General features: G+C 36.6%; 1 protein-coding gene across 12 annotated transcripts in view; it reads left to right on the top strand.

Annotated features, from left to right (window-relative positions):
• Nucleotides 1-525: 525 nt before the first annotated feature.
• LOC111245102 (exonuclease mut-7 homolog) overlaps nt 526-27981 on the top strand; it is a 48875-nt gene continuing 21419 nt past the window's right edge. Inside the window, exons 1-8 of one of the 12 annotated variants that reach the window (XM_022792949.2) lie at nt 781-806; nt 2358-2473; nt 6861-6972; nt 7699-7888; nt 9706-9903; nt 19250-19459; nt 22700-22852; nt 25355-25467. In XM_022792949.2, the coding sequence (XP_022648684.1) occupies nt 6863-6972; nt 7699-7888; nt 9706-9903; nt 19250-19459; nt 22700-22852; nt 25355-25467 (974 nt within the window). In that variant the 5' untranslated portion in view covers nt 781-806; nt 2358-2473; nt 6861-6862. The other 11 variants (XM_086981950.1, XM_086981949.1, XM_022792952.2 and 8 more) reach the window with 11 other exon arrangements.

Below are 27981 nucleotides of genomic sequence, written 5' to 3'. Positions count from 1 at the left end.
TCAATAAATAACCAATAAAATGAACTAATTATTCTTCTTCAAATCCATATTGAACCCTCCATATGCGTTTACATTCAACGGGATTCTAAGAGTCACTGTTTTAGAAAGTAAAGTTGCTCTATTAAATCTTTAAGTAGCAATTTAAACTATCACATGATTTGCCGGTGCTTTGGACGACCCTAAACGGTCCACCTAACCACTTTATCGATTACCTACATTTCAATTGGCTGTGTTTGAGGTAGCACAGAGTAGTAGTCTTACTGCGAAAATCGGTGTTAGCACAACCGGTTAATTATACAATCTGTACGTACTCGCACATGTTCGCATACGTGTTTTAGTACCATTTATATTTACTTATTGAAAAACTTAATTCCTTTGTACAAAAGCAAATAGAGTGTTCGCGAAGGTGAACAAATGGGTACCGCATTCACGAACATTTTCACATTCCTTCACCTCCCCTTATATTCAAGTAACGTGTGCTGCAACGCGAATCTGGTACGAGGTATTTCTTATGTATGTTTCAGCGGCAGCTAGTCTCCCCTTTGCTACATCAAATGCTCGTTTAAGCCAGTTTTGTTCATCTGCGCACAAAAGAATTCATAATATGCTGTCCAACGTAGCTCACCTCTTTCTAAACGGTTCACGTGTTCAGACCGATTCTAGTGGACTTCTACGCAATGTCCCTACAAATCAGTTGCACTTTTCGTCACATATTGCAGGCCTCAGGAATCCGTTTAGCAAAAATAGGTAATTAAGCGGGAGTGACTCGATCAGTGCCCTGTGGTGGTTACCGGATCTTATTGAAGGTAAGCTAATTTGTTGATAATGTTAGGAATCTAGGGTATTTTTGCGTTGTGACAAAATGACGCGTTGACGCAAAAACAGCTTGCTTGTTTTCCCAAAGTAAATGACGCGAGACTGTCGAAGGAAACTGTACATTCGTGTTTGAGTTTACCGTTAAATTAAGATAATCCTGATAACTGAAGCTTGCTGAATGACAGCTTACTGCATTATTATATCCAAATACAGAAAAGACGTGAAAATATGTTCTGTCTCTTTGAGATTATAGCGCTGAAAGTTATCTTCGCTTTATGAAAAGACCTAAGCGCTAATCGTACGCCTCTCCAGTCTGACAGACAAATTGTTTTTTATCAACGTGCATAAACGAGAATATTTGTCAATTTGGTATAATCGTGTTTATAAACGAAGAGACACCATTATTAAGTAACTCAATATCCTGCATGATATTCCATGGTAGTTCTTGATCAACCGTATGATTCACTGACATCTCCATTATAATTTTATTATTATCTTACGTTATATTGTTTTATACGAGGGTTATTACACGCTCTTGGAACCAGAAATATTTTATATACTTATTCGAGAAGAGAATGCTCGACAACGGTGTAACCAACACAAAGCCTTTCTAGGAGAGGGAGCGCATTGACATTTCACAACGTAAAGATGTTTACATAAATCTTCCGAACTTAGCCTAACCTGAGATGACCAACCTACGCCAGTCCTTATTTTTTTACAACGCTAGGCAGTGAAAAGATGTTACAACATCAGTTTTGCCGATATTATTTCGTACAGCTTACTACTGCCATAATTTCGTCAGCAAAGGTTAAGACTTCTTTTTCTCTCATATGTTTGCTGCTTCCAGCAACATTTAACGTACGCCTAAACATAGGTAGGCATATGTTACGGTTCCTTAATGTATGCATATTTCTGGTAAAACTATGCAGTAAGTCCGTAGCAATTAGTATTCGCAATAATATTAAATAGTAGCAAGTAATAATAAAATTGAGAGAAACACGCACTTGTTTGTTTACCAAGTTGGTATGCCGGTTAACATAACTAAGTAGTCCGGAGGGTTCGAGAGGATAATGGTGAAGTGAGGCCATTCTGCGCGGAAGGAACATTACAGCAACTGCAGTGAACATAATTCAAAGGCATAAAAGTTATTTTTTAAATGTTGTAATGATCACTTCTATCCACATTCTGGGCATCTCTACTTTGCCACAGACTGATTGCACTGATTTTACTTTACGCAGTAAAAGGCGCACGAATTGCCTATTAGCTATTGTTATTGTGGCTGTCGTTTCTCCTTTTACAATCAACCTTGCGCTTTTCAGAATTGTGTATTCCCGCTATGAGCTGTTTCTAGTATCGTAGGTAATTTCATTCCTATTTCTTTATAATTGGCCTTGTCAAAATCGCGGCAATAAAGGCGCGAACCTCTTAGAGGATGGATCTGAACGTAAATAGATAATCAGCACATTTTTGTAAAGTTGATGTTCGGCAAACAGATTAAACGGTCTTAGCTGCTTTTGATTAACCGTTCGATACTATTTTAGCTGGCCACACTCAACGAAGCCAGGACGTGCTTAAAGGTTATACTATCTACGGCGCTGGCATCATTATCGAAGATACATACAACCCTTCAATCAACCACCCATAGAAAACAAACTGAGTAAGAAGTTTTTGATTTCGTTTCATACAAATACGCGTTTTACTCTTTGGTTCTTTTATAACATGACCAAGCTCGGCCGACTGACCAGCCAGCACCGCTATGGTCACCGGCATCGCTGTTTTTGTTATTGAAAAGATATTTGACATTGCTTATACTATACCATTACAAGCACAGGAGTAAGAAGGAAGCGGTGAGAAAGGACAACCATCATTGAGCGGTAGCAGCGCCACCACTAGCATCACCAGTAACCATCGTTCCAACTAGCTACACGTTACGCAGCGACCGCAGCAACTGCAGCCGATATTTGGAGTAGAAATTATTTGCATCTCGCACAACAGTAGTAATATTGAAATTATCGTAGTGGCAATAGTAAGTGTACATGAGTGCTGTTATACAGAAGTATTTACGTGGACAGACAAACGTACATTCTCTCATGTAAAATAGTAGAACGAAAGAAGAAGGAAAAAAATGTGCTCGCGCAATCAAGAGCTTTCATTGAATTTTAATTATATCTAATTAAGCCACCAACCTTTTTCTCCACTTATTTTTCCACTCGATCCGCTCTTATTATTACTTAAATGGAGCGACAGGACTTTACACATGGTCTAGGCTGGTAGATCAGCTGAGAATTCTGCATATGTGTTTTATATTTGTTGAGTTAAATAACTTTAAAATAAGGCAAATATATAATTGTTGTGCTGGTGGCGCTGTGCCGGCTGGATGTGGAAACCACCATTTTGGAAAAGTTAATATTTACAGCCAGGATTTGTAGGCCCACTGCGGGATAGGCAACACAATTTCAACGATGCTAGGTAACCTAAAAGAGGAGTGTAGAAAGGTGAGTGCCAACCCTAGAAAGTCCCCTCACAAGCACTAGTGGAACTTTGATATTAAAATGAAGTAAAGGTTATGCGTCGATTTGGGAAAATCTTTGCTGAGGAGAATAATACTCTTTCAGCACCCGAACTGATCCCAAGTCCTAGGCATCTAAACATGAGTTGAGAGGGCTCATTAAAGTTAGTAAGGCACTTCATTGGAAGAAATTCCTAATTGAACTGAATAACGATGTGTACTGCAAAGTAAAAAATCTGCAGGAGCCGACGGCGCTCTTGCACGACTGGTTACAGAACTAGTAAGAAAAAATATGAATCCATCTTTCTATCTGATATTTGTACAGGTATTAAATAACATATGGTTGACAGGGTTATTCCCAGCAGAATGGCAATATGCAGACCTTATTTTGCGGTATATACCTGGTAGAAACAAAGATCGACTGTCAATCTATGACGCAAAATGTTTATTGGATGCCATCGACTAGACTGCGGTAAAGATTATCTGTAGCAGATCGCTCAAAGAAAGTGACACAAAACGTCTTACCTCAGATAACCAATTTTAGTTTACAAAGGATAGTTCGATAACAAATGCTGCTTCAACGGTGCTGACAATGACAAAAGACGAGATGGAAAAAACTAAATGGAAGCGAGGATTCTGTTCCCTAGTAGAACTTAATAGTAGATACGTCTTCAACTCCATACCTTAGAAGGTCATAACAGAATGTTTTGAAGAAAATGCACCTACAACTCTATTTACAAAGGATCATAGTGAGTAAATGAGAAGTACATAGGACACGGTGGGGTCACATATCACATGTCGAGAGGCATGCGTCAAAACTTAGTGCGAGACCTTTTTTTTTGAAATATAGGGTATGATGACATCCTGAAGCAGGACTATCTAGACTCGATCAAGTTAGCGACGTTTTTTTTGCTGATGATCTAACACCTGTAGTAATAGGAAGAAACAATGTGTAACTTATATTCGATATCAATGCTATCTGTGACTTAGTCAACATTGGACTGCGGACCATGGCCTTAAACTGGCCCCGGAAAAAACGGAACTGGCAGTACTCGGTGGGCGTAAAAAAGCTGGCGATGTAAGCATAAATTTACATGATCACACAGTTTTTTTTCTAAAAACATTATAAAGCATCTGGATACCATTCTACATAATACAACAAATGAAGGAGCACGTGTTGAATATGCCATTAACAAAGCCTTCAGATGACTAAAAGATGACGGAAATCTTAATAATCGAAATTGACGAAAAATAACGCAAACGAATCTTAGAAAGGACTTCAAAATATCTTGGTATCAGTTGTGGGTTCAGTTGCTCTTTACGGAGTGCCCATATGGGGGATGGCGCTTTGTAAAAAGAAAAACCTTTCTAAACTTAAAAGGGCACAGAGACGGGTAGCAATACGAATGAGAGCATTTATAAGTGTCTTTTACGATGCTGTAACGGTGCGCGCCAGGCAGTTTTCGTAGAATCGTGGAGCGTGGAGGAAAGAATAACAGTATACCTGAGCAGACGGATAACAAAAGGATATTAGATTCGTTACGATGAAAAAAATGCAGGTGAATACAGCTAAAATCACAAGAAAATCTGGCCAAGCTTGTCAGCACGTGGGTTGCAAAAGGACACGGTCAGCGAACGTTCGGCCTGGATAAATGAGTCACCGGACGTCGTTTGCAAATACTGTACGGAGGGTGTAAATGACTCGGTTGGACACACTTCTGGTACAGCTTTTAAGAATCATGAAGTAGTGCTGCAGAAAAATGGGTTCCTCCCCACAACTGGCATATGGGTCCCTATAATGTGAGAGTTCATAGAGAACTGGGTAAAATGTGCCAACCTGTAGATGATATTCTGAAGATAAAGGAACCCAGAGAACGTAGTGGGATGAGCTTTCTGTTGTCTCTTCTGTCCATTCCTTTCTCAGCAGGAGTGGATGCTAATGTGTAACTAGCCTTGGGTTTTCCGATCGTCTGTGTTTTCGACAAATACCTTACATACACATTAACTTACTTGGAGGGGCGCGGTTTTGGTGGATAACACAATTGAGTTAGTAAGGGAGCTAGGCTTCAGGCTGCGAATTGGAAGTCCCATACCCTGCTAGATGAATCGAGGTATGCATAAATTTTCTTTGGCCACTAACAATTTTCAATAAAGAAAATATGTACATCCAGGTACGCAACCTAGTTTTCAATCAAGTGCACTGTATTAATTGTACCACTCCTGTAAAAATCTCAGATGCAAGCCCCTTATCTAATTTAATAAAACTAAAGCCTTTCTGGAGTCAACGTCTAGTAAACCAACTAGAACCACAGAAAGCAGACTAAGAAAATCTGGTAAATTCCGCGGCACAGTAAGTGTGTGTATAGTGAGTCTTGGAGAACAGTATAATAATGCACCAATTGATAATAAAAAGAAAACTGAGTGGTGTTGCGTGTAAATAACATTTTACATTTGTCAAGAACCAACCTCGCTATAAGGAAAATCGCAGTGTTTAGTAATGTAATTTCTACTTCACCTTTCATGACGAAAACAGTTCATATGTGACATGTTGCTATCAGAGATATAGAATCGCAATCCTTCAGCAAATATCTACATGCTCACAGTATTGTGATCGTTATATACTGCCTACAAAAACTAATTAAAATGCGGTCGATGTTGATAATAAACGAAACACATATGAACTTACTTAATAAAAAGTCGAGTAAAGCAGTAGAACAAATGAAGGAGAGGAAAAATATACTCGCGCAGTAATACAGTGTGTACGGCAATGATTTTATTGTTGTCTAATTAAGCCACTAAATTTTTCTCCACCTAAATTGACCTTGAAGACCTTTTAAATTTTACGTTGCACATGTCTTGCGACAACCATCGTTCAAGTGTAGTAATTGATTGCTATTTGCAATTTATTATGAACTATGGCAATTATTCTATCATAATAGAATATTAATCTACCCTATTCTTTTCTATCGTCTACTACCACATGCCCTTCTTTCTACTACTCGCCGGAGAAACAATCACATATCCGACCTCTGCTTCTTCGCAGGTGCTGTGTCGGCTTTATTAATGTAATCCTGTTTAGCTTTGCAAAAACGGCTACATGGCAATAGTCGATGTTATTTTAGGTACTTTTTCTTGCCGTAGAAAAACGAAGCTGTAACTGAAACACCTTAGAATAAGGTTATAAATAGGTTTTGCAAGACACGCTACACGGTAAGGCTTCTAAAAAGCCGGGATAAAAACCTAGAAAGTTCTGTTGAGCGGTTAAGGAGACTAGAGTCAGGACAGCGTGCTTCAAGAAGCGCTCGCTAACTTGACCCGGCAAGCTTGTTTTAGCGGAAAAACATATTTTCGAAATGTCGTGACCGTAAACATATGCAAATACGTCTATGACATTGTTCATAACTCTACAACAAACATTGGCGACGTAAGTATATAATTCGATGAAATCGCCAGACACAGCTCTCTTCCTACCTGCTATAAGATTATCTGAATATTTGATCCGTGATTTGACTTATTTTTAATTTTACTATTACAGCCATGGATAATTTCCGCAGAAAGCCTTCAATTGTAGATGAGATTAAGAAGCAGCGCATTCTACATGTAAATGACAGAAAAACTTTGGACCATGCAGTTAAGATTCTTAACAGGTGTGTTTCAGTTTTAAAGGTATGATGGTGTCGTTACGTCCGTGTGCTCTCGCCATGTATCATTCCATGTTTAGTCAATGGCCTTGACATAGTTTTACTTTCTTATTAACTGGTATGTTTCCGATTACTATCAAGCACTTTAGACTAAACGATGTACCGAGTAGTACATTTGGTACACACATAGTAAAATCCGTTTGACCCAGTCCATGCGAAAGGCGTAATTTTCAAGATTTTTTAATGTTACGTATTGAATTTCTGCTTGTTGAGACTACTCTGCGCCATTTAGTTTTATACTTTGTAGGACAACATTTGTAGGACAACAAGGTTGTTCCAGTAAAATTGTTCGGGCGGACAGCCCGAACCCCTACCGCTCAGTCGTATACCCAAAATCTTTTCCTAATAATTTTATATCTTTCCGACTAATAGCAACTAAATTTTTAGTAAAGCAACTGAATGAAAATCTCCTATAAGAAGATGACCACCACTTAATTTTATACCGTATTCCATACGATCCAAGAAATGCCGCAATGGTAAACATAGATTTTCAAATGAAACATTTTGTCTGGCAACTAATCGATAACAAACCTGGCGTAGTAAGTGTGTAATATTACAGATGATAATGTCGAAGTTCCTTTTTTACATGCTTTCTCCTTCTGTCTATTCTTGAAACAAACTATCATGGAGTATGCATTAGTATATTATTTTACATTTATTACTTCTTTTCAGATACTTTGTTGTGGGACTGGACGCAAAAGTGCAACGCGGCCCTTCACGGAAGTATGTGACGTATATCGTTTTGGCAACTTCGAACGAGCTCATTTTGGTCGACGTGCATTCGTTACAAAGAATGCCCACTTCCAAAATGTTTGATCTATTAGCCCTTGCAAAGCTTCTCAGCGACCCCAATATCACTAAGGTTCGTTACTAATTAAAATCTTCTTACACATATTTGTATTATTTATAATATTTATTTATAAGCTTATTTATAAGTTAAGCTACATTTATCAGAATCTGTATATGGGGTTACCTTAAAAATCCGATTATCCGTAAGCCTACACTACCTATATGATGAAGAAATCCTATCCTTGCAAACGACGAGGTGAAGTTCTTATCTGGTCGGATATGAACCTCACTAATTTTTAGGTCCGAGGAGAACTGAAATCGAAGTACCGCGTCAGAAAAAAATTACAAAACGTTCATCTTTTTATAATTACAATATTAAAATTATTAATTTTTGGAAAATTAGTTACAGTCGATTACAGTTATCACAACTTAACATGTAAAGATAGCGAAAACTGTTATATTGCAATGTATTTGCACAAGTGGCCGACGGAAACGGTACCGGCTGGCGCGAGCTCTTCATGGAGTTTCTTCCATAAAGTAAAGCATAAAGTGAACAACTTGACAAGCAGAAAAATGTCGTTGTTGCTGTCATTGTTTTGGCTCATATCAACGCTTATCAGCATATCAAATCACTCGTGACTGTAGATTGACAACGGATATAGGTGTATATAACCCACTTTAAGCCAGCTACCTGCACAAGGACGTTACCGTTCAACATGTTAAATACGTAGAAATAAAAAAAAAAAAACTTTCACAACATCTTTCTGATGAAGTACTTGGGATTTCGATTCTGCTTGGACCTAAAAATGGATAAAGTTTGTCTGACCAGATACCACATTGAAACCTCATTGCTTAAGTAAGCCGAGGGTACATAATATATTCTGTCTGCATTTTTAACGATGAGCTATGCAATAATCAATTCATATTTTGCTTGTCGCTGTTCATAAACGTCATACATATGTACGTTGGTGAACCTTAGCGCTGGAAAGTCGTTTAAATATTTTGGACATATGTTTGTTGTCCTACACTTGTGTAAGGAGAATACTAACTAAGGCAAACTGAGAAGCAGAAGCTCCCATTCTTACATAGCTTTTTCTGTTGATTTCATAAGAAACATACCTTAATACCTAATACTCTTATTCGCTTAAAATAAGCATTTAATAATCTTGATACGAAAATTTACTCTTCGGTTTTCGTGGAGTTTATTTTAGTACTTGAATCGTATATATAAAGCATATAAAGTATCATAACGGAATTTAGTAAACACTCTCGATTAAGAGGTAGTCTAGGATTTAGACTGTCAACTGCCGTAAAACGCATGTGTCGTGCGGTTGTTCCATGTTATAGGACCACTGCAAAACATCCTCGAGCACATTTCTAGCTCTCATCAGATTGTGTTTTAGAAGTTAGTTTTCATGATTTAAATGATGGATAGTGTTCAAAATTTGGAACTCATTTTGCAAACGCTTGTTTGACGTCATAAAGCACCTGAATTCTGTACACGTTTTATCAGCCACATTGCTCAATTATCAAGACCACCACTATTCCAGTAAATAGTCATATATGATCCTCCACGAGAGAGCGGATTGTTTATACTATACAAATATGTTTAATCCATAATTTTGCATTGTTTTCCAGCCTGGGAGCTCCACTTAAAACTATATCAATATAATAAAAGATATTAAAAAACCTAACAAGCCTATTTTTTAATCATAATAACATATCAATAGTATTTATAACTATGCTCTTTAGATAATAAAGTGAAATTGTATCAATTTCACCGCCTGCAACCTCCACTCTACTTACCATATATGCATGATGATGAATTTATATTCCAAGCATACAATCAGAAAATATACTAGTTTCTTTGTACATACCTTAATTCTACAGGTGGGATTCGGAATGTCAGCAAAGCAACAATTGATTAAAGTCGCCCTTGGTGGTTATTTCTTACAAGGCGTCGTTGATATGCAAGAAGCTTTCCGGGCGATTGAAATAACGAATTCTCATCTGACGGCTCCCTCGGGCGCCGCTTGTGAGGGCCTACGAACACTCGAAAAGATTTGTTATAATCTTCTTGATAAACAGGTAGGTAATCTAGTTTTTTAGGTTTAAGGACAGCGCCCTAAAATATAATAACTTTAATGGACAAGGAAGCATCAGCGCAAGTGATAATTTATGCAACTGGGTGGCTCATGAGTATTTGTGTATGACAGTAGGTAAATGGAGGTGCCCGTCAGCATCTGCCGAACTGCCGCAAGTCCTTTAACTACCTGGGCACAAACAAGTACCGTTCGAAGCTGCGATACGTTTAGGCTATCTAATATCGGTACCCTAAAGCGGTAAGCGACCGCGTTGCTGCCGCTCTATGATAGAGTTATTATACTAGGATGTCTCGCACAAGGTTTCGGTGGTTTAGATTTTCATAACTTCTGAATTTAAGTAGACAAGTTTTGTAATTTTGTAGAATAATTATAGAATATTCCATACGCGTGCCCAGCTGACTCAAATTCAAAATACGAGCAATGCAGTTTTTTAATATGCGGTTTTTTGGTAACGAACTGAGGATTTTTAGTGCTATATTTGGTCCACGAAAACTTGTCAGGGAATAAACTTGGTTGAAAGGCGTCAATATATTTACTCCTTTCCCTACTTGTAGAGTCCTGCGCGAGGCCCCTAAGTCTCAGCATCTCAATTATTTTTGAAGCAATCACTTTGAAATTGCGCGGTGCATTCACTTACGGTAAAATTCAAAATCAGCACGCTGCTTTTTAAAAATGTAGGCTTGATGGGGATTTGTTTATATTGAACACTAAATTAGTCCATATCGCAGGCAAACTTAATGCTACCCATTCAGCTAAACAAACCTTTATATTTGCTCTAATTTGTGTGAGTAAGTTTTACAAGAACTGCCTCTCTAATTGGAGGGTGAACTGATTTTACAGATCAATGACCCCCGGGGTCCCTCAAGATGGAAATATTGAGGACTCGTGTTTGCTAACAAGCCCGATTCCACATTTGTAAAATGACCCTGTGACGAGCAAATTAAGTAACTCAAGTTAATGTAAAGCAAAAGATAGCTTATTGAAACTGTCTATAGCGATTCAAAGGCAAGGAAACACTACACCGAACGAAGTTGTTCGAAATTGTTACTCATTAATCACATTTACACTTACATATTTTTTTTACATACAATCGCTTGCTACTTTTTCGAGGCAGCCGCTTATTTTGTGAACTCCGGTTGAGTTAAACCATGTGACAGGCTTCTCAAATTTTTGTTGCTGCCCGAAAAAAGTTCTCTGGTATTGTCAACATAATTTTAGTTGATATAATTAAGCACTTTGAAATAAATCACTGCTTTACTAACACACGGTTTTTTTTATTTTTTCGGCTCTCTGGAGCGGCTCGAAGACTACTCATACAATATATAACCGTATATGCTGGAATAACGTTATATTGATACTGTTTGCACATTGAAGCTAGCGCTCTGAGAGCTTCTCAAGGTCTATATACTGGTAATTTACATTACCATGCTTTGCTTTATCTTATTATTGTTGACGTTGAAACAACTTACCGCCTTTAAAGCATTTAAGTAATCAGGAAAACAGCATAATTATTGTTTATAATTTAGTAATTGAAATGTAGTGATAGGGTCGCGCGTTATCGTCGAGTAGTCGTATCACGTGATGTCATTGCCGCGCAAGCATAAGGTCTTTAAGAATTAGTAGCATTGATCATTGCCTTTTCGGGAAATATTTTAATAGTAAATTCCCCTCACATCCAGCAAGTATGAACATCAGCTAACGTCGATATTTATTCGGCATTGTTACTAAAATTGTTTTCTTTTATGTGTGATGCCATTTTCTCGGCTCATCCTTCTCTGATGGAAAACACTGGCTGACGTATGTCTTACTCGTGGCGTCCGTGTATTTTAGGCTACGTTTTCAGTGGTGATAATTGCCCAAAATGTCGTTGGAGTACATTCTGTTCTGAACTCTGTTAATAAAAGAACCCATTTTTGAAACTAGCGTCTTGTTACAAGAGCCCGTTGTTTTCGTTGTGACTGTTGTATGCTGGGCGTCAACTAACTGACGCAGTTTAGCTGTGCAACAGCCGTTACCTGCGTGTTGGTTCACTCCTTTTGTGATGAATGTTACTATAGGCAAGCAATCCGGTATAAATAGTTAGCACCTGTTTTCAAACACGGAGGAATTCAAATAGCATGCGAGTTATTGGGTTTTGATGTCCGAAAGCGAAGGAAAACGCAAATACTTCTATTTTTTTCTTTCTATTCGTGATTTTGGTATTATAAGCGGATGTCTGAGGCGCGAAGGATGACCTATGCCTAGTCAAGATGATTTCACAACTCGCGCTTTAAGAAATTTTACATTGAGTGAATGTACATTGTTTAAGCTTTGTTTTGTTCAAAAGCTCCTGTGGTCATAGTGGTTCGCTGAGGTATAGTTCTCCTCTGTGACCTTAACGTTCCAATTTGCGTTCCTTAAATAACCGCATCAGAAACAAATCTTTGTTTCGTTGCAGGCTTACTTGTGCAGAGTTTTCACCAATATCCGTACAATTTGACCAGCGCTCTCACCTTTTTTCTGGACTGAACAATCTTTGGGTCTAAAAGTAGTTATTCTGTGATATATCAATTCTTGGATGATACAACTACCAGATAATCATCTTTAGCCCGCTAAAATGCTCCAGACAGACTAATATTTCCAAACACAAAACTCGCTTATAGCAACTCTTTATGCTGCCATTACATACAAATCTAAGCTAAACTTGTAATTAATGCATGTTGCTACACTATAATGCGTCAGTTTTATCTAGCTTTTGTACTGAACTATGGCTTTTCATGGCATAATTTACTCTCCAAGCATAGTCTGCATCGGTGATGTATCATCCAGTAATTCTTCCGGTTTTCTTCAGTTATGCTTCATACACTATTGTTTTTGCAGATTTCCGGTACGGATTTTATAATCCTAGCCTGAAGAAAACAGCCTCACATAAAAACAGGAGCTTCTGTTTTTCAATTTTTCCGTGTAAATGTGTGTAATGATCAATATAAAACCATCACGTTAAATAGTTCAATATTTTGTCAGTTAGTGTTACAAGATCTTTTACACAAGTGGTGCATGTAACACATTTTATTCGTAATTGTAAGCTCATTCGTGTTATTCGCTTGTTCAACGAGCAGCTTAAATTTTCTGTCTCCCGTTTAGAGCCCTCATCTTAAACCGTACACGAATGGTAAATATCCGTTTGCAGTGACCTTGTAAATCATGCTGAGTTAGATAGCTATGATTCCGGTTCTGACCGTTTGTAGCTTTTGGGTTTCGCTGTTGTAAGTTTTCCCGATCAGCCAGGCGTTAATATCTAGGTGGATTTTAAAGATTTCATCGTAGGAACAGTTTGCAAAGAGCTCGTTATCTAGGCAGGTCCTAGAAGTGGCGATAAGGGTTTCTGCTAGAAACCTCACAAGAGGTAATGGTGTTTAGAGCAGCTTTCTGTTCTCTTCAGTTTGAAGATTTCGACAATTTCATGAAGTACCTATCACGTTTATAAGAAATAAGATTGAGCAATCACGTTTTATTTAACAAATCCTCGTGGTTATTCTTGATCTAATGGGCAGGGCTAAACGTGCAACGGTGTTTAATCACTAATGATTTTGAATGCGATGTGCGCATTTTTTCAACAATGAATTTTATTAAAGGTACACTGGTGAAGTCCGAGTGTGAGTGGGGAGGATGGTTGTGTATCTTTATTATTCCCGTTACGTGAAATTTTGGAGATATGACGCATCGCCGCGCATAATGATGTTTAGAAATGCAATGCATTCTTCGTATTTTTATTTGTATGCATAATTGAATGTAACTGGAACAAAACTAAGATATTAAGGGAACGAACCATACAAAAGCGACAATTTAGGCGCGCCTTGAGAAACGCCACTGATAAGTCATGTTGCGGTACTCATGATCTTCTAGAACGTAATAGGCATGAAACAAACAATGTATATCACGCACTGGGTTTACATATGTTTGTTTGAATTTTTTCAGTAAAAAGTCTAGTTTTAAACTAATGACAATTTATTCATAAAATGACATTCCAAAGTCATTATTCGTTGTGGCCTTTTACAGAGGTTTTCTTTTTCGAATATGTTTGAACTAGCAGTACACTTCTATTATCGTTAGGCTAAATTGTTGACCAGTTGTAGAATAGTTAGCTTAGAGAAGTCAATTCCTCTAGCGGAACGAGTAGACTAGTTCATTTGTAATTATATGCTTTATGTATGCCCAGTTCACCTACGCGGGAGAAAGGGTTTGTTGTTTTTAAGCATTATTTTGCTGTCAGACATACCCAACTTCGTCAGAGACGCAGAACGCCACTTTAGACATTTTCAATAAGGATGGCCTTGACCGCCTTTCCAATTGTTATGGTTACGAAGGAGCCCCAATGGGTATTAGCGTCTTTTAAGTAGATAAAGGAGAAACTCTTTTCAGCAGGAGTTATGGAATATTTTTCAGGTTTACTTTAAGGTCAGATCTATCAATAAACACAGTGAAAATGACTAAAACTTTCTGGGGGTAATCGCTACAGGTGGCTATAAAGATCTAGTAACAGTACGCGTTGTTGACACTGTTAACAGATTTCCATAGCCACTTGACATTCTTAGTACCATTTGGCATAATTAAGAATTACTCGAAAAGTGATTTCTTAGTGGCTCACGTCTTTTGGCAAAATGAGTCAAAATTCAGCAGAATTATCATCTATCATGATTGATGAACTTTGTTGATGTGTACCCAGAGTTGTTAACGTTGAGTGTCAGTTCAGCGTTGTTAGAAACGTCGAATGTCCTCTAAAATCAGCATATAGGATCCCCCATTTCGTTACCCCTGATATCTTCGCCACGTTTTCGTTGCTCAACTTTTGTTCCAAAACAGTTATTTGAGCAATATCCAGTTGACTAAAATCTTGATATAGTATCAACATATACGGTGCAGTGCTGTGGTACTGATCAATTCAATCTAGAAATAATATATTAACTTGAGATAGATGCAATGGGGAAGCGGGTTCACGAATTTAGTAAGGTAGCAAGATTGGTGAAGTAGAAGGAAAGAGGCAAAGGAAAATAGCATAACAAATTGATCTAGATGCGAAAGCAAACTAGTAATAGTTTATTTACAATGAAAAAAGAGGCGAAAAAGCTAAAGCAGATTATAAGCGCATGTGCGCGTATATATATTATATAAAAATAAAATTTTAAATGTATATATGGTCAAAACCAGCATTTAACTAGCAGGTGAGGCTTTGGGCTAATGTTATGATCTTAACGCTCTTCTTAGTAACCCTTTATTGTATAAGACGACGAAAGACACTGAACATAATCAGATTTTAAACGTGCTTACTAAAGGAAAGTCGGTGCTATTTTTAACATTTCGCTGCGAGCTTTTCTTGTTGTATATTAAAATTGAAAATGATCGATAGTCTTAACGAGATTGAAATATACTGAGAATTTACCACAAGTTTAGCGAAATTATTAGAACATAGAAATTATGATACAAACGTGAATTATAAAAATTTTTACGAAAAAAAATAATAAACTAAAAAGGAAAGTCTTGAAGATACACTGTCGATGCGTTTTACTCGCACAAACTTAAAAGGCAAGTGGTAAAATTACTAAAAACAGTGGTCGTTAAAGATTAAAGGGACGTTTGTATAGCGTAGAAGTAGAATATGAAGCATACCTTCATAAGTCTTATTATTATTATTATATTGAAACGACTTGAAAAGAACCAATAGGGTACTAAAAGCAGGCAAATAAATTAGTTTGTATTGTTACTATTGCTTTTAATCAAGAAAAGGCACCTAAAATATTGAACAGGGTGATAAACATAGAGCAACAACACAAAAAATTACATGAAGCGGAAAAGGTGGACGTGAAAGTCTTGAACCTGAGTTGTATGAAAAGCCTAGCTATCAGTAATGTTGTGCGACATGTATGCATTTTAACGTCGTTGCCATTAAGTTAGAGCACGCATTATTGCAATCATTTGAACGATATATTTCGTAAATTTAGCCAATGTAAGCCATTATTAATTAAAAAAAACAAAGCTTATTTAGTGACAAAGAAAATTCGCGGTTGACAAGAACACAAAAGCCGTCAGACTCGATTAATACTGTGCTGATAAACTACAAAGTGAATACGATTACTAGTTTTCTCCAAAATGATCATCGATCGATAAATTCGGATCAATACTACAGAAGGATCGCCAGAACAATTGATTCTAGGGCGAGGTTGTCGAGACGACTATTCATTCTGACTACCTATGCGCTATTATACGGTCAAATAACAGTGTACATATTTAAGAGCAAATTACTCGTATACAATGAAAATGAGCAAAGAGAGAATGTAAAATTTGCGATCCAAAGGGTGAACATTGGTGTATATTTTTGAGAAAATTTGGAGCATTTCGTCTTTGCTACGGAATAATGAGCAGATCAAGAGCACATTTCAATAAAAATAATAGATGATAAAAAAAATCATGGCCATTTGGGTGATACCAATTAAAAGATAGCATATTCGGCTTTATGCAGATATCGTTAGGTCTCCAGCCATAATGAAATGTTTCAATTTACTTGGAAGCCAAATTAATTGAAGCTTTTTATTTGAAAACGCTCAGTGATTTGACATATTACTACTATTAACTAACTTCCTATGTTTAGCCAATACTTTTTTTAGATGTGTGTATATATATATATCGTATATACATTCTCACTACTTTGATCGAAACAGAATAATGTCTATCAGGTCACATTCTCTCATAGCTTTTACCTTCTAGTGATTAAATTGAACAATCACACAGAAAAATACCTTTTATTCAGTCTTATTACATTCTTAAAACTAATTTCTGGTTTTAAAATAGCTCCTACACGGGTCAAAATTTTATAACGAACCAGTGACAGAATATCTTATCTAAGGGTTCAGCTATGCGTGACAGGATTACTGTCATCAGGTAGTAGCCGGTTGGTTCAGTCACATTTCGGCTATGCTTATTTAAGACCAATATTCAGGTTCATTCAAGGTTTTTAGCATGCATTCGTAAGATACGGATAATTCGGTAGCCTTATGTTAACCACCCACTCAGTAACGTTGTGTTAATACGAATAGAGTTTAAATAGTGATCGATTCGACTAATGCATATAAGACTAAACAAGACAAGTAAATGGAAAGGGGAAAGAGAAATGAGTATGGAAAGTATCCGATTTAAATTGACTAAATATTTTTGTAAGAAGAAAGGAAGTTCCAAGGAAATTTCGGAACCGTTTCTTTGCGGTTGATATCTATACACAGTTTCTTCCAACGTGTAGCGCATTCTAAAAAATCCCAGACCCTTCATGTCTTAGACTTATAGTAGGCTGAAGTGATGCTTGATAACATTAAGCGACTAGCCAGGCATATTTTGACTACCGACTAGCGACTTCCTCGCGTATCTACCTCTAATATCTTCCTCGCGGCGGAAGTCTTCGCCTGCAGCGAAATCTTTAACCTGTTTTCGCTGTTTTTGCTACGGAATTACTAGGCAGTCGAGTAGGAAGCGATCTCATGATAGTTGGACCCTTAACCTAAAAGGTTGTCTTATTGTTCCAACCTTAATACTATTTTAACCATCATAGAGAGAACTATTAAGGTCATAAGTCAGAAATCAGTGGCCAACAATCTAGTTTGCTTTGATCTAGCCACACCTCAAATATTTAATACGATTAAAGATATATCTAAGGCAATTCCTCTTCTATAGCTACCATGCCAATGTGTAACCAATAACGTCATATGATATCACAAATACTTTCGCCTCAAATATATATATATATATATATATATATATATATATATATATATATATATATATAATCCTTCTTTCAATAAAAACGTAGGTAGCTTTTGATAATACGTGACACAAAATATATTCCAATTTTAATTGGCAAAAGATTTATCTAAAACTAACTTGCAACAATACATAGATTGCCGAATATCTCCGCTACTTATAAAATGAAAGAGAAATTCGAATGGCATCTTTAGTGCATTCTGTTTAGAAAAATTCTTTAGTGCGTGAATATATATACACTTATCAAACTATTAGGTAATTTCCTTCGGTCAATGTATGTTTTCACAGCGGGGACGCGCTTACGGTCTATGTGGTACTATGAAGAAGCTAGAATCGAATCAAATGCAGGAAGGTCGCATTCGGTATGTAAACGAAAATTAGTTGTTGCCTAATGTGTTCCCGCAGGATAAGACCTGAGATGATGTATTCGCGCGGGACAAGGTCTGAGATCATGCGCTTTAGTTTCCAAAGTAGACAGCTCTTTGCCTTCCCTAATACGGTTTTCAGAAGTTTCGGATAAGGCTTTCGATAGGCGAAGTGGAAGATACGGAAATTGAATTTAAAAAATTTTAATTAGAATGATGTTTTTGATGGCCTCACAATTTTGATGCAGAAGTTAGTAATGAATAAGTGGGAGAATGTCTGTCGCTCATCGGCACTTACGTTTTGAATTTTTTTTGGCGTATTTTTAAACCTTTCGCCTTTTTTTGATTCTTGGTATTTTTATTATTTTACTTTTAGTAGTCTAATTTCAATCCGTACTAATCCTTATGCTTGGACTGTTTGGGCGAGGTTTCGAATCAAGATGACTTATTATCACTTTAGCCACGATTAACATGAGAAAGCTATTTGCGAATCTCAAGAATTTTTGAGAACAACTTGCGGGGAATTTAAGCCTTGAATTGAACCCATGGTTAGAGCAAATTGTAAAAGCATGTCCATGACAGACGTTCTTATCAGAACTGTAGACGCGTTATTCTTATTCTGTTTTTATTTAAATGCCGCTCATACAGATCTCCAGAAAAATATTGCGGATCCTTTGGACTTGTTTGTCGAATCATCTTTTCCGGAGTTGTACTGAGTTGCATGGAAGCTGGAAACAATGTTAATTATATATTTCGGACAACCATGAAAATGTATAACCTTTCCGGCTTCTTAATCTGGATAATAGCTTTACTTAGGTTCCGATCAAAAGTTTGCTATCCCCACGGTCATAAGTTCGGAAGTGCGTTTTAAGAAAAACTGGCTTTTTCTCTACTAGAGAGAATGACGAATGAACCCACGCCCACTACGACAAATAGTTCGGCAAATTGACGCGAATGTGTATTTGGTGGTACATAAATGTGCGTGCGTGCGTGAAAACTATTAATCAGTACCAAGCTGTATAAGAGCAAAGAAGTACATTATAGAAATGTACTTCCTTGCTCTAGTAGTCATGTCACTATTTTTGGAACACTCCTCTATGTCCTAGTGACGGCCAGGCCATGCTAACGGATTGGTTGAGGAAACATAACCTCCAAAACTTAGTGTTTCTGTGTGTTCAGATTCCAGCAGAGCTATGTGACAATCCGGAAGGCGCGTATTTATCGGAAATGGGTCGCATTGGCGTGGTCACTGAGGCTTTTATCGTATTTCACGCCTATGTCGAATTGGAACGGAGAGTGCGGCCAAGTCATTTGCAATCACTGATAGCCGAGTTGCTCACGGAGCCGGCATATGATGACTACCTCAAACTCTGCATTCCTTGGAACTCGGTTGGTATTTAGGGATAACGAAATCATGAGAAGAGCATTTTATAAGTTATTGTGGCTTTATGAGCTTCTTTTATTTGGACTTATCTTAATTTTCGAAAAACGCTTTATGGAAACAAATGATTTTCAAATTACGAGAATATTCGGCATGAAAAATTATATATATATATGTTAGATGGAAGCAAAACTTCCACTTTTGAAAATATGTTTACTATATTTAACTTATATATTACTATTTTCAGTTTATATATTTTCGATGCACTACTGTTTCCATGGTAATGTAGTAGAAACGTGTTCGCGTAACTAAACCACACAAATCCAACGAGCGTGTTTGCCTCGTTTTGAAGATCAGCTTCCTGATGCTAGCGCTGTTCTGGGCACAAAACTCAAAATGTTTGTTTAAAATTGATCTGTAAAGATACATTTATACGCCAGTAATCTTAAAATTACTTAAATTTGCTTTTTCAAAAACGGTTACATCTGCCATAAAGGGGGATAAACGGACTGATTTAGTATTTTGGCTTTTTTTAACAATTAATGTATTAACCATTTATCATTTAAAAAGAGTCCCTTTATCGCTTTATGAAATCTTGTATAAAGCAGAGAAAGGACTTGACCATAGACTGGACTAATTAACACTAATTAAACGACGTGCAACGCCATACGTATTTTAGGCGTGACAAGCGCCTGGAACTATTCATCATTGTCACTTTGTATGTACTGCATGTCTTTGACAGAAAACCTGGGCTTAAAGGTAAAACTTAGCCTTAAATTGTTGAGATTAAGTTTTTGCCTCTAAACTTGTCTCTAAGTTTCCTAGATCGTACTGGGTACCGGAAAATTAAATTATTAGACATTTTAGCAAAGCAGATTTGGGTTGAGTCGATTCGATTGACCCACCATGGATAATCCTAATTATGTCAGTTGTTAATAACTATTTTATCTAGCTATACTAAATTACAAAATTTATGGGCAACATTAAACATTTAATCTTGCATTAAATATGTACCCAGTGGCGTTGGTTCCGCGTATATTGGATTTAAGCCAAATTTCAAGCAAATATTTTTATAATATAAAATGTTACTAAATTAAATATACACCATTTTATTGGATGAGCTGGTGATGCCATAATCTGATTATTGTATAACTTTTTCGGGCAAGAAAATGTGTTTAGTGACTTTTGTATCCCTCCATTGAAACTAGGTTAACACCACTAAGGGAGAGATTGAAACAGGTGATTGCAATATCAGGGCTATATGGCGAGTGCATTAGAATTTTTAATCTAAGTTCTCTCGACTTTTGTCGGGTAGCTAAAGACTGCTGTGATCTAACGTTGTCATGGTGGAGGTCAACGCCTTTTTTGTTCACTAGTTCCGGTCAGTTCTTTACAATGCCTTATTGCAATCTTGTTAGAAGGGGTCCGACTCAGTCATCTTTTCAGGCAATAGTAACTCATAAAGAGACTATTAATATTATTTCCACTTCTAGTAGACATATAAGTGTCAGTTTAAGCTTTGCCACAGATCGTGATGCAAATTTTTCATTTATACATTATTTTCATATATATCAATTTTTCATCGCGCAGCTCGACCGCTGTACATGTAGCCTAGTTTCGTTGCGTTTCTGCAGAGTTTTGCGAATAAAAATTTGATCGAATAATTTTTCCTGCGTTAATGCTTGTGGCACCCAGACATCCAGCTTTTCCAAATGGTTTAAAATTGTTTAATAGTGAATGTTTAGTTTTTTTGATAATACCATGGTTACTTGTGTGTCGTTTTTACTCAATGTTTGCAGTAACTACGTTAATTTTTCCATAATAGGTTGAGTAATGCGAAGAGCATCACGCCCACGACAAATTCATCGCTGAATCATTTCTTTTAATCGCATCTTGACCATGAACAGTATCTTTTTACAGACCTAAGGAGCATTTGTGGTATTATCATAATAAAATCTTAAGTTTTTTAATTAAACAAAAATTAGTTTAATTTTTTGAGAATTTAAAAAAAAAATTAAATATAAATAATTAAACTTTAACTAAGCATTTCAGCAATTTTACCATTTACTACAGCAAACCTCAGCTTGCAGAGGACGCCACGCCGACTTGACGCAACTTATCTGAGATATACCTAGCCATCAAGCTAGGAAAACAGTCAATACTTTTATCAGGTTTCAACTTCGACCAAGATGCATTCTATTTAAATTATGTTGCTATTCTATTGATAGAAATAACAATTCCACATTATCGGACATTGAAAAATTATACGATGCAGTCAATACCATGCTTTAATATATAATAATATAGTCGTTAATTTCCGCTAACTTGAACCGGCTTAAAGAATATGTACAAATTTAGAACTATCCTTTGCGTCTTGTTTCCAATGATACGCCACCTGAGGACCTGCCTCCAATTCCTCACAATCTCGAAAAACACCATTATTAAGGCGGCTACCCCATGGGAAATTTTTTTCAGTTTTACTGGATACATATTGGCCAACCTGCTCATTTAGTTTTGTAGAAAACCTTTTACCATGTTTCTGTAACGGAAATCATTAACAGTCAAGTAAGGGAAAACCGTTTTAATAACACGTCGTGACCGAAGTATTCACCATACAATGGATTTGGGTATGCCTATACGCAGCACTTTTGTTTGTGAAGTCAGGTAAATTTACAAGTTTATTGAGAAGGTGATTTTCGGTAAAAAAATTACGATGGAGTCGCAGCTGTCCTCAGGCTTTATAGGTACGGGCTTTGTAAACTCCTGGGTGAGCTAAGTATCTAGAATAAAAATCTTTGATGAGACTAAATATTGCAATCGATGAGAAACTTCAGATGCCTCACTACACTAACACGCTCTCAGATATGGCTTTAACAATTTCTTCTGTGTGCACGCTTCGTGAATACCCAGAATGCGGAGTGACGGATACAGAATTAGTCGTACCGAGCCTTTGCAAAATACTATTTACAAAGATCCTGGGAAGGGTAGTATACGTATCATACATCCCGTATGGTAATGTACAATATCATAGCAACTAATCGACCGTCTAATAACAAGTTTTAAACATGTCAACAGAGTAACTTCTTTTTTTTCTTTTGTGAAAACCATCACACCACATAACTGTAGCGCAAACACTTAAGCAGCAGCATTAACACATCGAAAATTTTGAAGCCGCGTATACGTGATAAGTAAGAATATTTAAGTGAACTGTCACATTTCTTCTAGCGATTTGTGTTCGACTCACACAGGTATATTTGGTGGAGACTGTCGACGGCTACTTAGATGCTGTGGAGTACCTCAAGACATGCTCTGTGATTGGTTTTGATTCAGAGTGGAAACCGACACGATGTCCTGGTGCCCCGGGGCGCATGGCACTTTTGCAAGTGGCATCTGATGATAAGGTCAGTTAATTGCAATTATTTTTAACCATACAATTTAATATTGTGATTTGCATTACATCCTTTGCCCTTCAATAAAGAATGTAACGATAACACGTAGTGTGGAAGAATAAAGTTTTTAGTAGAGCGCAACAGACAGCCAAAAAAGGCAGGAGTTATAGTGTTTCACCCTTTCCCACTTGAGACGCAATCCACAAGTAAAATCCACTTCGGGTTTTTTTTTTTGTTTATGGCAAGTTTTTGTGTATTTTCAAAGTGATTACAAAATGTAAAAAAAAAAATGTTCTGTGTTTCTGCATCTGCGGTCATATTAGCGAGGTTTTGTAAAAACCAACAAAAATTACAAATCGAAAGAAAAACCTTAGATAGAATTTAACGGGCAAAGTCCTCTTTTTAAAGGATTTTAAAGGATATATGAAATCATAGAAAGTTCTCACTAAAAAGTCTCAGTGAAGATAGTTGATCATAAATTATTATTGTACCAAGAGAACAAAGATTAATGTACACTACGAGAGAAGCACCACAACCGACTTTGTTTCACAATAAAGGCAAAGAACAAAACCCAATGTAAACCCAAAACTACTTAAAAATATCTAGACACGAATTTATCCACCGTACTGGTCAATCAAGATTTTCTTTGTACACAGCAAGGCTTAGAAAATGGAAAGATCAGCTGGAGATACTTATATTGGAGATATAGCAAAAATGACTGGAAATTAATAGAAAGCGCAGGGTGCTGTATAACATACCTAGTTACTTGAATCTTCAATGCACTCACTTCCTTCATGGATATGTCCTGTGCCCAACCCAAAAATATCTATCATTAAGCGAAAGGTGTTCCTCATGAAAGTGATATGCAAGATAATGAGAATGAATGCTGAAAGTGATATTTTAATGCGGAAAAACAGGGCTGATCACTTGATACGAATTTCCTCACAGGAAGGAGAAAAGTACAGCCAACTGATTTTTGTTCTTAGTCAACGATACTGCTCTACGAATGAACTCGGCTGTGCCTGTTGATATTATGATCTAAAGCTGTCGGAACAAATGCTCCATGAACAACTCATGCTGCATACCGAAGACATAGGACGAAGGATTTCTTTTGATTTTTCTTGGTGGGGTGCGTTGTTTTAGATGTCATTGCGGTTATTTATAAGAAGGATTCTTGGATAATGTTATTTTTATGTTGCTAATATACGAGCAGAAGACATTAGACATAATTAATAATAGCTTTACAAGCTGATGATGTGCCGTATATAAAAAGTGAGAAAAAAAGCAAAGTTACTTTGAGAAGCGCTAGATGATTTTTTTTTTAATTTCATAAGATAGGGTTAAACCAAAACAAAAAAAACACTAATGTGTTATAACGCGCATAGAATCCATGACATTTTGCGTTCTTATATGAACTTCGACTTGCATGCATACTTAATTCATCCTTGATTCCGGACAGATCACGTCAATGTTTTCGTGTGTGCAACTGAATATTAAGTTTTTAGTGTCAAACGATAAAATTAAACAAACTATATATATGTTATACCTCATTTCTAGGGCAGAGTTCACCTGCTTATGATCTATCTTTAAAAAATGCGAGAGAGGTTTTTACTTAAAATTGAATGTTATGTGCCACAGAAATATAACGCAATGATGTCACTCGAGGATCGAAAGAATGCTTTCAATATTGAACCACTTATTCGTATAATGGAAACAAGGCGGCATTTCAAGTCGTTCTTAACCTACATGTTCTAGCATGTTTGATTTGGCTAAGACGAAATAAAAAGAGGGTTCATGCAAATACGGTACACTCTTAACGGATGACGGCCTATAGTCTATCGCAAGCATTAAAACTCACGAAGTGACGGAAAATAACTTAATATTGAACGACATATTGTTTTCACATGTAAACATTCCCAATGAAAGATATATAATTATAAGAAAATTATAAGATATAAATGTACCCAAACCAGGATATATATATCCTGATTTGGGTATACATACATATTTTTATTGGCGTTCTTTAGCGTTAACCACACAGCTTTAATTCTCTTCTGCTATTCTAATAATATTCTGATAATTTCTAGTCGAAGCTAGTAAGTTCTGCTGGTTTTTTGCTAGTTTTTTCAAGAATGTTTAATAAAAGTAAGTAAGCTCTTCTGATATATGAGTGTCGGTAATGTGTGAAAACACGCTTCAAACAGCACTTCACAGCCTCCACTGCATGAAGCGACCGATGACCTATGACTCGGCTCAAATATTAATAAAAGGCACATATTGACTAACTCGATGGTGCAAGAAATTTTTTTTAAGATATGACAGATTGGTATTGCTAATTCATAATAGGAGTAATAACAAGAACACGGTATCGAAAATATATATATAGATACATATAAGATATACGGTATTGAAAAAAATATATATAAAATATAGAAAAAAAATGTTTTTTTCTGCTGACTTATTTTAGCTGAAAACAAAAGTCTTAACACTTAGATTACAACTTTGTCGTTTCAGGTATTCCTGTTCGATGTGCTGGAGTTACATCGCGTTCTTACGTATGGCGACTGGGCGTTACTTAAATCCATCTTTACAGACAGCGATATTGTCAAGCTCGGTTTCGACACTCGGTAAGAGTACTGCCACATTACCTTGCATAATATATCTAATAATGTGTGATACAAATAATTATGCAACCCAGTTAGAATATAATTTGGAGTGTAAAGTTCAAAACAAAATCGAGAGTCGTTATCGCCCGGCATTAGTCATCTGTTGCAGACTACTTTGTCCACCTTTTTTGCGTAATACAGGTATTCTATCTACATTTTTCCTAATTCAGGTGGTTTGAGTTAAACCTGATACTAAGGCTCAACCGCGTTTATATCGACTGATTACTTCTCAGCGTTGTTAAAGGTTTTATCCTGGAATCTTAGTCAACAAATTTTTGAGGGCTTTTTTTGTACATGTTTAATTTGATCTCCTTTAATTCAACTGTATAACTAAGCAACTTGTTTTTAATGAAAAATCATTTTTAAGATCTTAGAATTGCGCAGGAACATATGCGGTACACAATAATTCTAAATAATTTAGTTAACAGATCTAATACTTGCGGTTAACTTCATTGGCTTTTAGATTGTGCGTATAATACTTTTGAAAAATCACTAGGAGTCATGCATTTAGTGCAGAATGTGGTATTTGTATTTAAAAAATCTAAAGTAAGGTCTTCGAACATAGTTCGAAGCAGTTAATATTAGTTTATGTACGTATGCCTAAAAGTGTATTGCTTTAATACTGCTCTTATGTTTATTCAAAGTCCTTCAGAATTCGTAGTCAATTCCCTACGATGCAATAATAGTCGGTCAAAGAAAATTTTCAAATGAACCATGGAGCACCTAAGTACGTTTTACCAGTAGACGCCGAAATTTGTTAAGATAAGTACGTATGGTGTGGGCTCACTTTTTTTAATTTAATATCTACATTTAGTTAAAAAATTCATTTATGATTTATCTTAGCTTTGAAGTATTAAACGTGTTTCCGCTAAAACCGTAAATAAAAATCCCTGGGTAAGAGTGAAGCTTTGCCCTCATATATTATTTTCCTATTGGAACAAAAAGAACTGCATTACACCGTAAAATATTACTACCGATATTATACAGGAAAACGTAGCTAATTAGTGCGCTCGAAACTGGGCTGCTCATATCTGTATTAATTTTTACCAAAATTGCATTTGGATACTCTTCATAAATCTTTAAAACAAGGTAAGCATATAATAGCTTTACCATTATAGTACAATCCTCTATTAAAAAATTAGTCGTTTTTTTTAGATCGTCAAGTATGAAGAATTACTTTTTTCGAAGTAATTTCCATTAGGTGCAATACACTTGTGCCCTCGTTTCTGTTGGTTCTGAGAACACTTCGATTGTCGACAATTCGGTTGTTGAGATAGCCTAAAACACAGGCACCACATTCTTTCATCTATCATGTAGAAACACTTTATCTTCAGGCTTTTTATGGATATGAAAAAAATAGCGGTAATGAATAGGTCCGGTAAATAGTGAAGTTGAGATAACACACACATAGTTTTTGTGCAGAAACCGCTTTACGGGTAGCGAAGAGTCAACATTGACGTAATGAGGGACCTAGAACTTTTTGTGCCATATTTGTTGTTTCTTACATCAGACAGACTCGCGCCGTTTTTAAAACTTCTCGACAAGATTGCTTGGTGACCATGGGTCATGATGGCCGATGTCCCGACGATCAAAGAAAACGATTAGGAGTACTTTGGCTTTTCCGGTCAGGGTTCGTGTTTGAATCAATATTCAAAAAAGACTCCTTTTTGGTCTGAAACCCACATCTGGTCATCTGTAATGACGTGTTCAAAAAAGTTTTGCCTTTAACTCCAACAGAGTACCAAAAGGTTTACCCAAGAGAATTATTCATAGTTGTTCATTTACTGGACATTCAGCTATTTCAGCAGAATATGCACTGTACGTCTTCGGACTCTTGACCGGTCGGTTCAAATGACCTGACATGAGGCGGTTGAAACACCTACATTTTCTGATGAGCTCTTATGATGGATGGCGGATGGCAAATACAAATTGTTTCGTCCTTTCCTTATTGCCATACATGATCGCCGTTACAGGTTTGCCAGGTGGAGGACAGTTCTCGACAGAATTGTCACATCTCCTTTACCTTTTTACTATGTCATATCCATATGGTGACTGTACGGTTGACCTTATTTTCTCCAGGGCCTAATGCACATTCATTATTTAATATGGGACAATTACAGATGGCTCAATACATCTTAACATTACCGGACAATTTCTCAGATTGCATCATATTGCGATGATTTCTCACCTATGTGGGCCAGAAGCCCCGCCTTTTTGCTAAAACAAATCTGGATCACTTGCAATGTTTCAAGCGTGCAAAAATACAAGCAACTAATTTTTTCTGAAGAAATATTTGCATTTGGTGTCATTGTCGAATCGTTCTTCTTTAAATTTATTTTGAAAACAGTGAGGTTTAGAAAGACGGGTTAGGAACTATTTTGTTTTGCAATCTCACGGGGCGTCTGCTGGTGGAGTTTCCTCTGGGGTACTTCTAAAATGTATTTGAGGACCGACGGCTTTCATAATCTCGACACT

The sequence above is a fragment of the Varroa destructor genome, unplaced genomic scaffold (assembly GCF_002443255.2).
Source record: "Varroa destructor unplaced genomic scaffold, Vdes_3.0 BEIS01000002.1, whole genome shotgun sequence".
Classification (NCBI taxonomy): Eukaryota; Metazoa; Arthropoda; class Arachnida; order Mesostigmata; family Varroidae; genus Varroa; species Varroa destructor.
This window is presented reverse-complemented; position numbering and strand designations above follow the sequence as displayed.